Consider the following 12,927-nt stretch of genomic DNA (forward strand, 5'->3'; position numbering starts at 1 on the left):
GTGCCTCATGTAGCCGTTGTTAGTTGAAAAGTTAGTACATGTTGAGAAGCAACGGCTGCTTCTTTTTAAGACTCATAATGAAAAACACATAGCATATAGCGGTTATCTTATTTTCCCGTACATTGCTAATAATGCTCTATGTTTAAGTCACACAGCTAATCCAGTTACCAAACAACTATAATAAGATTCTTTGTGTAAATGCAAACTTCGGTCAATCCGTTACACCCATTATCAAAACATATACTCGTATCAAGATAGTTAGCATCAGAATAAACGGGAATGTACTTTGATTCTAAAAAAACACATTATTGAAACTGAAATCCTTATTCTAAGCTACACTCTATGACTCCTAACACAAGCTTTGGATAACTTTGCCGGTAATGCATTAAATCTTTCCAACAACTCTACATGTAGACGGCTTCTACAAGATCTCTTGTCCTATTGATTGTATGTATAATTATTTCTGACGCTCTTTAGCAAAAAAAAACAACTTGTACGATTTCTGTGGTTTGTTACTTAAGTAGAACATATGGACTACTTTCGGTGTCTCTTGTACATTTGTTAGTTCAGAGCTTTCTGTGTCATGTCTAGTATAGTCTGAGCCAGATGAATGGCTCTTTCGGTGTGCTGGCGGGTGAACACTTCGTGAGGAACCCTCGGGGCCGGATGAAGGTTGGGGTAGCGGGCCCGCAGGTACACGTCATCACACCCGGAGCCGGACCCGATAGACGACAGCTCCATCGCGGCGTCGCCAACGCCGACCAGTTTATCCCCGCAACGGGCCTCCAGTACCCTCGCCATGCCTCCTATTTGATGGATCATCTCGAACTTGCCGAACTTGCCCAGTTGTACAGCTTTTAGAGCTTTCTCCACTGCCTGGTGGCACATCAGACACGTCCACTCGAAGGAAGAGCCAGGACCGCTCAGGTTGTCCCTGGCAGCCTGTAGGTCAGCTGTTGCCTGGTGGTGCCAGCGGGCCGCCTCCCGTGGGTTAGGGAAGCCGTCTCCATCGGTCCTTGGTGGAACCCACTGGCCGGAGCCCGTGCGCCACCCGCTGAAGTCGTCACCTCGGTAGTGTTCGTTGAATTGCTCCCTCTGTTGGCTATGGAATCTGGCATGGGAGTTCCACCTTCTGAAGGAGCTGCTGAAGCTGCTTTCTCCGAAATCAAAGCCGCCGCTTGCAGACCCTCCCTCTCCTTTGGACTTTCTAGGAAGGCCCTTCTCAAGCCTGCAGATTTCGGCCTGGAGGTGTTTGCAGACCTCAGTGGCCATCTCGACGTTGTCAGGGTTCTTGTCCGGGTGCCATTGGAGATAGAGGCGTCGCACAACCTTCTTTCTCTCCTTTTCTGGCAGCTTCCACGCTTCCTCCAAGATGTTGCTCACCTCTTCCATTGCTTCTTCAAGACTCTGAGGTGGTTTAACGGCCGGAGTCTCGTCTGTCTCTCCTTCATACGGAACGAGCGGACCCGGTACATTGGGGCGGCAAAACTTGTACAGATCTGCTGCACTCACTGTTTTTATATGTCCGACATCGATGACATATTTCCTGCCCAGACCGAACTTGAGTTCGGTATCCGTCGACGCTTCTTTTATGACTTGTGCGTACAGGAATGTCATGGTGTATTCTTCCTTATCATCACCTGACTCGTCTGGATTGTAGACCTCAAATCCCACATAGTCGCCTGGTGTGAAGTAGTGAGCCGGGTTGCTCGTCAGGAGGTGGTGGTAGATTTCTGGAATGGGAGAGCCGAGGACGGGAAGGGGTGGTTCTTGTAGCTGTCCCGAAAAGTAACGTTTTACGCCGGCCATGTCTAGTTCTTTTGGAATATCTGATGGGTCGTCAACACTGAGGACCATCATTAGGTGGAGGCGGTCCACGAGAGGTCGCCCAAGACCATCATTGATCACCCTCGTAAGGTTGCATTTGAATGCATTGTACTCTTTAGACGTTGAGTCTGTGTGTGCCAAGTACAATGTATTGTCTTCAATGAAACAGCAGGACTTGCCTTCGCTGTCTGTGATTTGCTCTTGTGACTCCTTGTACACAAGGTGTGTCGTCAGTTGTTGCTTGCAACAGACCTTGACAGTCGATGTGAACTTTTCAACTGTGCTGGTAATCTCCTTTTCGTCACAACTTTCGCCGTCAGCATCTTTGGCTAGGCGGACTATGGCCTGTGAAAAGTGAGCGCTCAACAGTAACGATGTTAATCTTGATTCCAGTACACAGTTGGTGCCCATAACACAAGCCGTTTGCTCATCTTCGTCACAAAGTTGTTCTTGTACGAGGGAGCTCAGATTTTTGGGCCTCAAGTGAGATGGAAGCCGACTGACCAGTTCCTGTTCATCACCAGACAAGTGGCAATCCTTCAGGCGAACCAGGATATCATAGTTGAAACCCTTCTTAACTCTGTCTGTGAATTGTGGGGTGTCATCAAATACAAGGTCAGTAGAATTTTGAAGCCTTTTCTCTTGGCTGGGGAGGTACAGGCACCGTGACTTTTGGAAAGCATCTGCGATGGCTCGTGTGTGCGATGGCTGTCCTGCTCCCGAGCGAACACGCGAGTCATGTCTCAAGCAATCGAACATTCCAGAAACGGCCTTGTATGTTGCAGAGGTCTCATTCGGGCCCAATGGTTTACCCCTAGACAAGACAAATAACTTTTCGAGAACTTTTGCGTACTGCATTGGCGTTGGTCTTTCTGCAGCCCCTATAGAGACAAACAACTTGTTGTATTCTCCAAGCTCCATGGGCATACCATAGAGGTATGGCCGAATCTCGTAGTCTGTCCCGAGATTGATAGCAATTTGCTCCGGTAGAACAAGCCTTCTACCGTTTTCCACCACTATGCATGGCACGTTCCCTAATTTTTCCTTCAGAAAAGCACTATCAGCAGACGTTGCCTTTATATATCTACAAAGGGAATTGTAGACTTTCCGCATTACCTCCCAAAGACTTTCGCAGGCTTTGGGCGAGTTTGCACCGTCTTCCGTTTCCGTGACTTTTTGCTCGGCCAAATGTTTGCAAAGGCACGTGACGTGGCTTAGAATAGTATCTACTGATGGCAGTTCTTGAATGCCAAGTCGACGCTTCAAAATGGAGTCGGTCAAACCCTCAGACTCTTTTCGGTAGTACATGTGGAACTCTTGGGTCACACTTCTGGGTAGAAGATTCGCCTGGGTCCAGCAAAGCTGTTGTCTGTCCTCTGGCACGGAATCCTTGAAGCAGACAAAGGGCAAGACGTCGCCCGTGTCTCCATATTGACTGTGCAGATCGACCAGGGCACCTCGTGCCTTTACAGGCCGAATGAAGTGGATACCAGACACGTCTTCAATGAAAGTTTCTTCCGACAACTTCTGAATATTAAAGAAGTGCTTTACCAATACATTTGATTTCTCTTTCAATCGACTCTCTTCGCTTCTGGTTACTTTGGCTAGGCGTTCCACTTCCCTTGCGTACTCGAGGAACATGGCCTTTGTTACTTTGTTGATGAGCCCAATGTCGATGAAGAACTGTCTCCATTTCCACATTTCCTTTTGATAGCATTCAGGGAGGAAGTTCTCGTCTGAGACCATTTCAAGGAACACGGAATGGGTGTGGTCATAGAATTCACCTACAGGCCTCCTGCCTACTTGCGATGGGATGATGCGTAGATCTCGTAGGCTTGCTACCAACGATTGACGTGTATGATCCTCCACCGCATCCCCATCTAACATCTTTCTGAGGTAGTCAAGGTGCACCTGTACTGCCTCATCACTCAGGTGGTCCATGTTTGGGAAGATGTACCGTTGGTACACATCAGCTTCTTTGATTCCCGAACACCCCAAGGCCTCGTGTAGCTTTGCAAGTTTAGGGTTTCTCTCCAAAAAGACAGCGTTTGACCGTTTTATCCACTCATCCATGTCGGCTGTTGGTATTCTCATCGGCAACACGTGGCACTGACTCGGGGTGTTAAGACTGATGAGTTTGTTGTGAATTGTTTTGTACAAGGGCAAGGACCGCAACATAAGCAGATTCGCTGCTTCATGTGTGTATTTGACGGCTTCGTCTTCGAAATACCTCAACAGTTCAGTAGCCTCGTTGGCTTTCAAAGATGTGGTACCTCCCTGCTCGACTAGAATGAAGTACAACACTCTCAGGATCCCCACATGGTCTGTGAGACGAGGGACAAGTCGTATTGGCAACGAGGATGCACGAAGACAATCTGTGTCCAGCTCTAGGCAGTGGAGTTTGCGCAGAATCTCCGCCACCGTGTCCTGCTGTGTATTGCCATTATTGAAGGTCACAACTGTGTGTGCCTTACACAGTGGGACTAGGTACCGGTCCCCTGGTTGCATCGTAGCGACTCTTGAATACATTGAAATACCCTGCTGTTGAAACTTCAGTGTAGGCGTAAAGGCCGGTAGAATAGCCCAGTCTGCAAACAAACGAATGATCTCATCAATTGCAGCCTTTTGTCCTGCTTCTTGTCCTGCTGCCATTCGGCGCACTTCCCCATCAAAGAATTGCCAAATCCAACAGATCCAATCCTGTGATGGAGTCGTAGGAGACTGGTGCAGTTTAATACTTTCCCCGTTTCCGTACACAGATTTGTCGAGCACTCGTGGCATCAGGCCACTTAAAGCTTTGATGTCGAAGGAACGAACTGAGTTGTCAGTCGTTTTACCTAGTAAGTCTGAAACGCACACATGGTGTACAAACAGGTCAGGTACTCTTGGAACGAGCTTGGCGTAGTCTGTAGCAAAGACGGGACATGAGACGTCAAATGCACGTAGGATATTGTCCTGTGTCAGAAGTAAAGGGAGACCGTGTAGTGCGTGCTTGTGCTCCTGTTTTGGCTCTGACGGATGGCCTTCTGACGTGTGCTCCTTGCTTTCTTCTTGTCTTTTCCTGGTAGACAAACAGTAGTGAAGAACTAGTTGAAGATTCTCTGGTTCTTTGAAAGTTGTGCTGGACAGCTTTGCAGGAAGGGACGCTCCAATACTACACAACGGGTCGTCGGCTGCGTACGTCTGAAGAAAGTCGACCACTGACTCTGGATTTACCTCTTTCACTTCAACTTCAGCTTCCTGAAAGTCGTTAAGAATTGTTGTTGGACTGGCTAGTAGGTTAAACCCTAAGCCCAGTAGGCTCTCTATCAGTACCTGTCGCTTAGGCTTTTTACGTCCCCCAGGCTCGAGATCTGTGCTGCCTGCATCACTGTACTTCAGTGTGTTGAAAAATGCCTCCTCTTTTCCAGCTCCCGTTGGTGGTAGCCATTCCAGTGTCATCTGGCGGCTGCTGTGGTTTCCTGCCTGACCATCGCGGGGAGTGCAATCATCGGCTGTAGACCGCAACAGCGGCAAAAGGCGAATATGTTTGCGATCGACGTGCTGATAGAAAGCCAAAGAATGGCCTTTCCACTCATCAGTCGTCTTTGAGACGGATGGGAAGAGATCGTGAAACCTATCCAGTGATCTCCTGACATCTTGCGCCTTTGATGCTGAGAAATGTCTTTGTTCTACACCAAAGTCTGCTGCTCGCTTTGCATCGAGCACCGCGGCGTATGCCGGAGCGATGACTTCTTTGATCAACGTCTTGTTCCAGTCCGATTTCATCCCACCTTTCTCATCCCTCCACAGGTTTCTCCTCGCCTCGTGGTCCAGGGCAAAATGGCCATTCACATGGACCGGCAGCTTTGTTTCGATGGGGAGAGGTAGGAAGCAAAATGCACGTTTGGGTCCCATATGATAGCACTTTTCGTAACTCTTTGATTCATGAAAAGCCTTTGCTTTATAAGGCTGTTTGCAGGACTTGTGACAGACAGCCGCTCCCCCTCTTGGAAGTAGACCCAGCTGCTTTGCTGAATGGGCCTCCTTGATACTGTTTGGGATGTCTTTATTCTCAAACCCGATTCTCTGGTGAACTATCCAGGTCTCCTGGTGCTGGTTGTTGTCGTGGAGGTTCAAGTTGTACGTGACATGGTGAGTTGGCAATACGTGAAGAGGTTCTTTACTATGAGCGCATTTAGCCACGTCTTTTGCAAACTTCCGCCGATCTTGCTTTGCCTTCTCCGAAATAAGTGCTTCGGCATGATAGAATTCACTTGAGGTTCCATCACTCTCTATGATGGAGATCTTGATCTTTTCCACGCTGTTGAGGAACAGGAGGACTTCAAAGCTTTCACTTTTGAATCTGTCTAAGAGGTCCATGACCACTTCTTCCGTGACTTCCTTGTCACTCAGGTCCGATGTTTTTGCCATTGTCGCTGACCGTAGAGGGAATCTAAAGAAGGTGCTCTCCGGAGACGAAAACGCAGGGTTGTCCTTGAGATAACAGTCGAAGACATCTTTGTATTGCTGTCTGAAGTAGTCGTCAATACCATGAAACATACCTCCCGGCTCCTCCCGAGTTGCTCCTGGAACAAAGTGGTGCTGCGGATCGAAAACACACAGTGTGTCTCCCCCTGTTATGAAGGACGGACAATCTGTCAGGTGGTAAACCGCGTTGAAGCCGACTCCATACTTTCCAGTCTTTACCGGGTCTCGTGCCTTGCTGCCTTCTCCGAGGTTCTGTATGCCGATCAGGTCGTGTTTTGTGAAGGGCTTGTTGTTGTACACACACAAGGCTGGCCCTTGCAGTTCCTCCCAGCTGTCGTCGAATATTCTCTCGGTGCCATGCTGCCGCTTGTCGTAAACAAAGTGGATTTCTGTTGCTCTGGCGTCGTCAGCATTTTGCAGCAGTTCTTTGAGGATCTCCTTACCAAAGGGATAAGCATCCAGTAGGTGTTTGATTCTGTTCGTCAACTTTTCCACTTGGCCAAAAGCAGTGAAACAAGACAGCTTGCGTGAGTACGCCTCTAGTGACTTGTGTCGTACAGGCTTTACTCCTAACTTGTCCACCGCTAACTCTCTGGAAATGCCCTTATGGCAGAACACCATGTCATCCTTCTTGTCCAGCCAGGCACAGTCATCGTAGCATACCTCCGAAAGCCTGTACAACACACAACTCTTGTCTGGTATCCAAAGATTCTGCTCTTTGATGTTTTCTCCCTCGAGATCGCTGACTGCTTTTAATAGGTCCCGCGCCAGGTCGAACTCATTGGAGCTTAGTATTTGGTTCCCTTTGTCTTCCTTCAGGTGATCAAGAGCACGTATGAAGTCACATGCTTCGAAAGCTGTTTTGACTTTGCAGGCCTTGAGTAGAGGTTCAAGTTCTGTGGCCAGTTCCTCTGGTACTTGGTACAGGTAGGGCGCACAAGTGAACTTCAAGTCAAAGGACACATCCGATGGAAGGTGAAATTTCTTCTTCACCTGACTCATGATGAACGGAGTCTTGAAAAGCCGAGTAGCAATTTCATTCTCATTTTCTTTTGACCCTTGGCAAAGCTTCTGAAGGTGTTGACATGTTTTGAGGTACGATGCTCTCGTGCACTTTAAAGAATCCTCCGAGAGAGTCTCCATGTCCACAGCGACGATAGCCATGAGGTTTGTCAATGTCTCAGACAGGTCAGGTGATTTGTCTTCCAAGCCCAGAAACCTGCTAAGGCTGGTTGGAACTGTGTAGTGGCTGTTGTGTTTCTCCTTCTCTGTAACAATTCTGCTACACAGAATTGGGCTGGAGACGCCTGCAATCTCATAATTCTTACTTGGCTGAATGTCAAGGGCACAAAGCAGTGCGTCTGCGGGATGCTCAGACCCTTTCCATTCAAAGGGCCATTCGGGAGGCTTTTGCATGATTGGTAGGAATGGAATGGTGGACAACTGTTTTCTCACTTGTTCACGCTGTTTCTTGTCTGTTTCTTTCTTCGCTTTCTCAGCGATAAATTCCATCAGTGCAACGATTCGCTTCTGCGATTCAGTCTGATTGACCTTGTTCAAAATGACTACTGACGTTGCACGTTCGATGACAACTTCCCACGTGACGTCATCCTTGCACATGCCCAGTTCTTTCAATATCTCCAGACGAGAAGGTTTCAGGTAAGTTTCTGTGGATCCATGTGGGAACTTCTTATCTTCAGGCAGGAACATCGTTGAGACCTTCCCGTTGGGGTGTATGAGGTCTCCGGGACGAGACAATTCTTGTCCTCTTGGGCTGGTGGGAATGCAGGCTGTAGTTTCGATTTGTTCATGATAGTCTTCATTTTCCCTGCCTAATATACGGAGCATCAGAGGATCTCGTATTTCATCAGGCAAGTCTTGTATCCTGGGAAAGAACAGGTCGGTGTAGAACCGCTCCTCTGTGTATGTGTGCTGAGAGAGTAGCTCGCCACAGCCGGCTTGGAACCCTTGCCTTGCCCATTCGGGCAGCTCAACGACAGTGTAGTCCGAAAGGCACTGCTGTAGTGCATACCTGGCAGCATCGTTCTCATCAGAGGAAAATGTGATTTCTGGGTCAAGAAAGACTGTCGATGTAAAGCTCAACCATTGTCCTTCGGATTCAAACAGGGGTGGTGGTTCTCCATCTGATGACAAGGCGGCGTAGAAAGCTTTCACAAGGACGCTGTAGTGTGTGGTGTCAGGAATGTGACAGGGGTTAGGCCAAAAGCTGTGGTACTGATAGGGAGACAGTTGTCCTTTCTTTGCCATGGCACTGAGGTCTAGAAGCATCGTGACGTAGGCCTTACACACAGCGTCCTCCATGAGAGCCTTGTTCCATTCCGCCTTCAGGTCGTACCTGTCGGTACTCGTCTCCTCCCACAGCCCTCGGCGGTTGGACGCGACAGCGAAACTGCCGTTCACGTGGACAGGAAGTCCCGTTCGAATAGACAGTGGTAGGAAACAGAACGCCTCTCCTTTTAGGGAAATATCAATGGATACGTTCTGATGGCTGTCATCATCAGACTTCAGCAACGCTGCCACACCACCACATGGAACGAGCCCGGCTTTCCTTCCGCTCTCGGACAGAGCTAACTTCAGTGATGTCCCTGTACCCATGCAGGACGAAATGATCCACTCCTCACTCATGGCGTTGTCCATCCCCTGTCGGCAGCTTACCTTGACTACCATGGATGTTTCCGGGTGCTCCGCCACTCTGTTGGTTCCCTGGCGTTTCAGTGTCATAACGTCTGACGTTGCCAGTAGACAGTTGCTTTGGATTTGAAATTTGTCTGTCAATCTGTTAGAAGGAAGCAGGATCTGCATTTCCCTCAAATACTTCACGGGTGACTTGGAGACATCGAATGTTTCAACCATCTTCGACGGGTCTGAAGACACATCCAGGGTGTACATAGTTACATGCTTGACATTCTGTGTGAAAAGAAGGAGAGGCTTTAGGCCTTCCTTGAAGCTTTCAATCAGTCTTGCCATGTTTGTGTTGCCAGGTTTGCTGTACGACTTATCGCTGATCTCGCTTTCGGATGCTTCATGTGGTGTTCTTAACGGGAGCCTGAACAGCGTTCCGTTGTAGAAAGTGTCGGTGCTGTAACCAAAGACGCCCTGGAAAGGCTTAAACTGGTCTTTGCACCTGCTCACCAGTTTTGTGTTCTTCTGTAAGTCAAGTCCGATTCCAGGTCTGGACTTGTCTTCGATGTGTTTGGAAAGGTGCGTGGCATGAGGATCAAAGAAAAGCACTCGACTTCCACTGACAAAACTCGGGACGTCTGTGACGTGGTATACAGAATTGAAGCCGATCCCAAATCTACCCACTTTCTCAAGGGCCTCCAGTTTTGTTTGCCCTCCTAGGTTCTGGATGTTCTTGAAGTCCTCGTCGCTGAAAGTGGCGTTGTTGAACGCCCACAGCGCCGGTCCGTGACACACCGCCATGCCTTGGTCGATCAGGTTCTCTTTGGAGTCTTCGTTTGTCCGCCAGTCAACAAGGAACTTCACTTCCGTTGCTCCAGCGTCGTCTGCGTTCTGAATGAGTTCCTTGAAGATCCCAGCTCCCTCTGGGTAGTCGTTCAAGATGTTCTGGAGACGCTGTGTGACTTTCTCGTGCTGTCCACACTGGTCGAACCCAAATTCCTCGGCATTGACGACCCGCCTGCTGAGAGATGGCACATTGAGCAGTTGAGCTGCTTCTGACGTTATCAGTTTGTGGAGAGGTTTGAATTCTTCCTCGTCACTTAGCATATTCTGTGAATCGCTCCAAGATCCATCATTGTACGTGCACTCACTCACAGGTAACAATTTCAGACAAGAACTATCCTTCGTTGCTATGGGAACCAGTATGTCCTCTCGTACCTCTTCAAGGATTTCTGGGTTGCTGACTAACCAGCCTATGATGTCAACGGACAACTTCAGATCTCTTTCTGGTGACATTTTTGGCGCCGATTGAATGTCATGTAATGTTTGCACCAGGTCTGATTCGTCAAGGCTCTGTTTGACTCCAGCATCCGTGAATATCTGCTTGAAGTCAAGGAATTCCTCTGGTAGAATGAATCTGTATGGTGCAAGGTCAAGTGTGTGGTTGAATGGGGACGTCAGCGCCACTGTGTTCGGCGCTGCCAGACCGTCCTCGTGCCAAACCCAGGCAGGGAAGCCAGGGGATGAAAGCAACTTAAGGGCAGTTCTGTCTCCTGTTGTCAATCTGGAGTCAATATGCTGATAGATCTCTGTCAACATCTGTACAAAATGGTGCTTGTCTCGGCGTTCTGACCTTACGTAATGGTCACATACCATTTTTAGTTGCCCGACGACTTTCTCGATCGGCAGTTTGTTCTTGTTCCATCCAAAAGCAGAGATGAAACCATCAGACACCTTCCCATCGACAATCGGCATGGTCGCGCCGACAAGTTCTGCACACTCCAAACCTCGGGCATCTTTTGGGCTGTCAAATATGACGTTGTTTGCCTCTGGGTACCATGGCAACCCCGGCAGATAGGACCTGGGTCTTTCTGAGCAGACCGGTAAGAAGTCCACGTCCATGAGTGCAGCTGTAAGGAGCACGCCGTTCACGCGAGCCGTGAGCATTTCGTGATCGTGAACAAGAACGGACATGACGGCACTGGCCTTTCTTTTTGCATCAGAAAGGGTCAACTTTCTAGAGGCGTAGAAGGTCTGCACGTTTCTTGCGCTGCGTAGAAGGTCCTGTGCAGATAGAGTCTTTCGCAATCCAAGCTCCATCAGAGCTGTCAGTGTACCCCTGTCTGCATATGCTGGTCCTGGGAAGATTGGCTCGCCCAGTAACACATCGGAGACTGCCTCGTTAGGGCTGAACAGCTCAGTCGGTTTCACAATGGTGTTGCTTTTGGTCGTCACGAATGCCAACGTTTGGATTCGGTTGATGATGCCCGGGTCTTTTGTCTTTAAAGTGCGGAGATTCTTGAGAATCCACAGCATAAGTGAGTCCGTTTGTCCTCTTGTGTAGTCACCGCGACGAACCTTCTCCATCATTGTCGTCAAAAGCTGTGTTATACTCAATTGTTGGAGACCAAGAAGACGCCCAAGAGCCTGTGATTCGAGGTCTTTGGTAATGATGAGGGTTATGGCAAAGGATAGCCCTTTGGGTAGAGGGTCACTAGTCAGGTCTTGGGCTATCATTCGCATGTACCCTCTCGGATCCAAGGCTGGCAGGTATCTTGGCTGCAAAGTTGTGTCGTCTACAGCTTCAAAGATGGGTAGTTTGGCCAGCAGTCTGCGCTCCGTGTCGTTTAGATGTCCACCTTTGGCAAAGAAAGCCCGTAACGTGCCTTTGGCTTCGGGGCTCAAGGCATCGACTTTTGGCACTACTTTCTCTGCTCCGACCACGTGTAGAAGCTTTAGTAACCCTGATGGGGTACAGCGGTGTATGAACTCCTCAAGCTTTGGGTGGTTCAAGTAGGGTGGCACGACTTCAAGTACTGTGGCGTCTACGTCACGTACAAGCTTCTTAATGACGTCAAGAATGGTCGTTTCGCCATGTTTGGAGCGGATCACCTTTGAGGGCTGTTCAAGTCGGACGAGAGTGGTCGCGTTCATCCCCACTATCGGGAGAAGTGGAAGGCCGACGAAGGGACTGAGATCGTTGGGAAAGTGAACTAGTAGGTACCGCCACAGCTGGGCCAACCATTCCTCGGAAGGCTGCTGCGCACGCGCGGGGTGCCAAGTCACATGACTTACCTGCAACCAATCAGGCGGCAGTGCTTCTCTCAGGTGAGTGGCCACAAGCTGATGGGTGAGGTGACGTAGTCGGAGGCAGGGAAAGCCGGATCGGGCTGGCAGGGAGAGAATTATGAAGTTCTTTAGCTTAGTATTTCTGCTGTTTGGGATGCGATAAGAGAAGCACATACATACACATTTCATGGTAACCAACCAACCACAATTACCATTGAAGTAGTTTTGTCTTACCTGTTTGATGGTCTCCCTGAAAGCCAATTTATTGAAATGTAGGTTTACCAGCTACAATCATTTGTATGCAGTAGTGGCCTATTATCTGCTTAATTAAGTAGGCACCTTTTTCTTCTGCCTCTGTTGCAGCCGCTCGCAGGTGGTGTAGCGTAGGTTTGTTGATGTCCTTATCCGTGTCCAGGAAACGCCCCTGAAGTCCCGGGAGAAGGGTTCTGGGATGCTCTTCAGATTCGATGAAGATCGTTTTGTCGTACTTTGAGAACGTTGTGAAAGTCTTGTCGGATAACGGAAGGAGTTCGATCCTTTCCATCTCGTCATACTTCTTGTCATCTAGGGCGTACTGCAGCCAGGCCAGTTTCTGCTTTCTGGAACTGTTGTGCACTCCCGTCTTCTTCATGGTGGCTCTCAGCAGTCCAGGGGTGACGTCGTTGAGAGATTGACGGGAGAAAGTGTCGTCGATGGCCTGCATGACGTGTTTGGGCAGCGTCACCACATCTATTCCCGCGCCGACCAGGTAGTCTACAACTGCAGTTGGAACTGAAGTCCTGTTGAAGACTGCGTCACCTGGCGTGATCCACCTACCGCCGTTCGCAGGTGTCCACACAACCTTCTGAGTGAGGACGTCGGCGAAGAACGGTGTGAGAGCTTTATCCCAGTGTGGGGCGGTGTGGGACCGGTCTGGGA

General features: G+C 49.2%; 1 protein-coding gene across 1 annotated transcript in view; it reads right to left on the bottom strand.

Annotated features, from left to right (window-relative positions):
- Nucleotides 1–561: 561 nt before the first annotated feature.
- Nucleotides 562–12,927, bottom strand: part of LOC136426503 (sacsin-like) — a 15,329-nt gene continuing 2,963 nt past the window's right edge. The window contains exons 5-7 of the mRNA XM_066415168.1: nt 12,349–12,927; nt 5,803–12,110; nt 562–5,733 (exon numbers count right to left, since the gene is read on the bottom strand). The exon at nt 12,349–12,927 is cut by the window's right edge and continues 101 nt beyond it. Coding sequence (XP_066271265.1) covers nt 562–5,733; nt 5,803–12,110; nt 12,349–12,927 — 12,059 coding nt within the window. The remainder of the gene's footprint in view (nt 5,734–5,802; nt 12,111–12,348) is intronic.

The sequence above is a fragment of the Branchiostoma lanceolatum genome, chromosome 2 (genome assembly GCF_035083965.1).
Source record: "Branchiostoma lanceolatum isolate klBraLanc5 chromosome 2, klBraLanc5.hap2, whole genome shotgun sequence".
NCBI classification, from domain to species: Eukaryota; Metazoa; Chordata; class Leptocardii; order Amphioxiformes; family Branchiostomatidae; genus Branchiostoma; species Branchiostoma lanceolatum.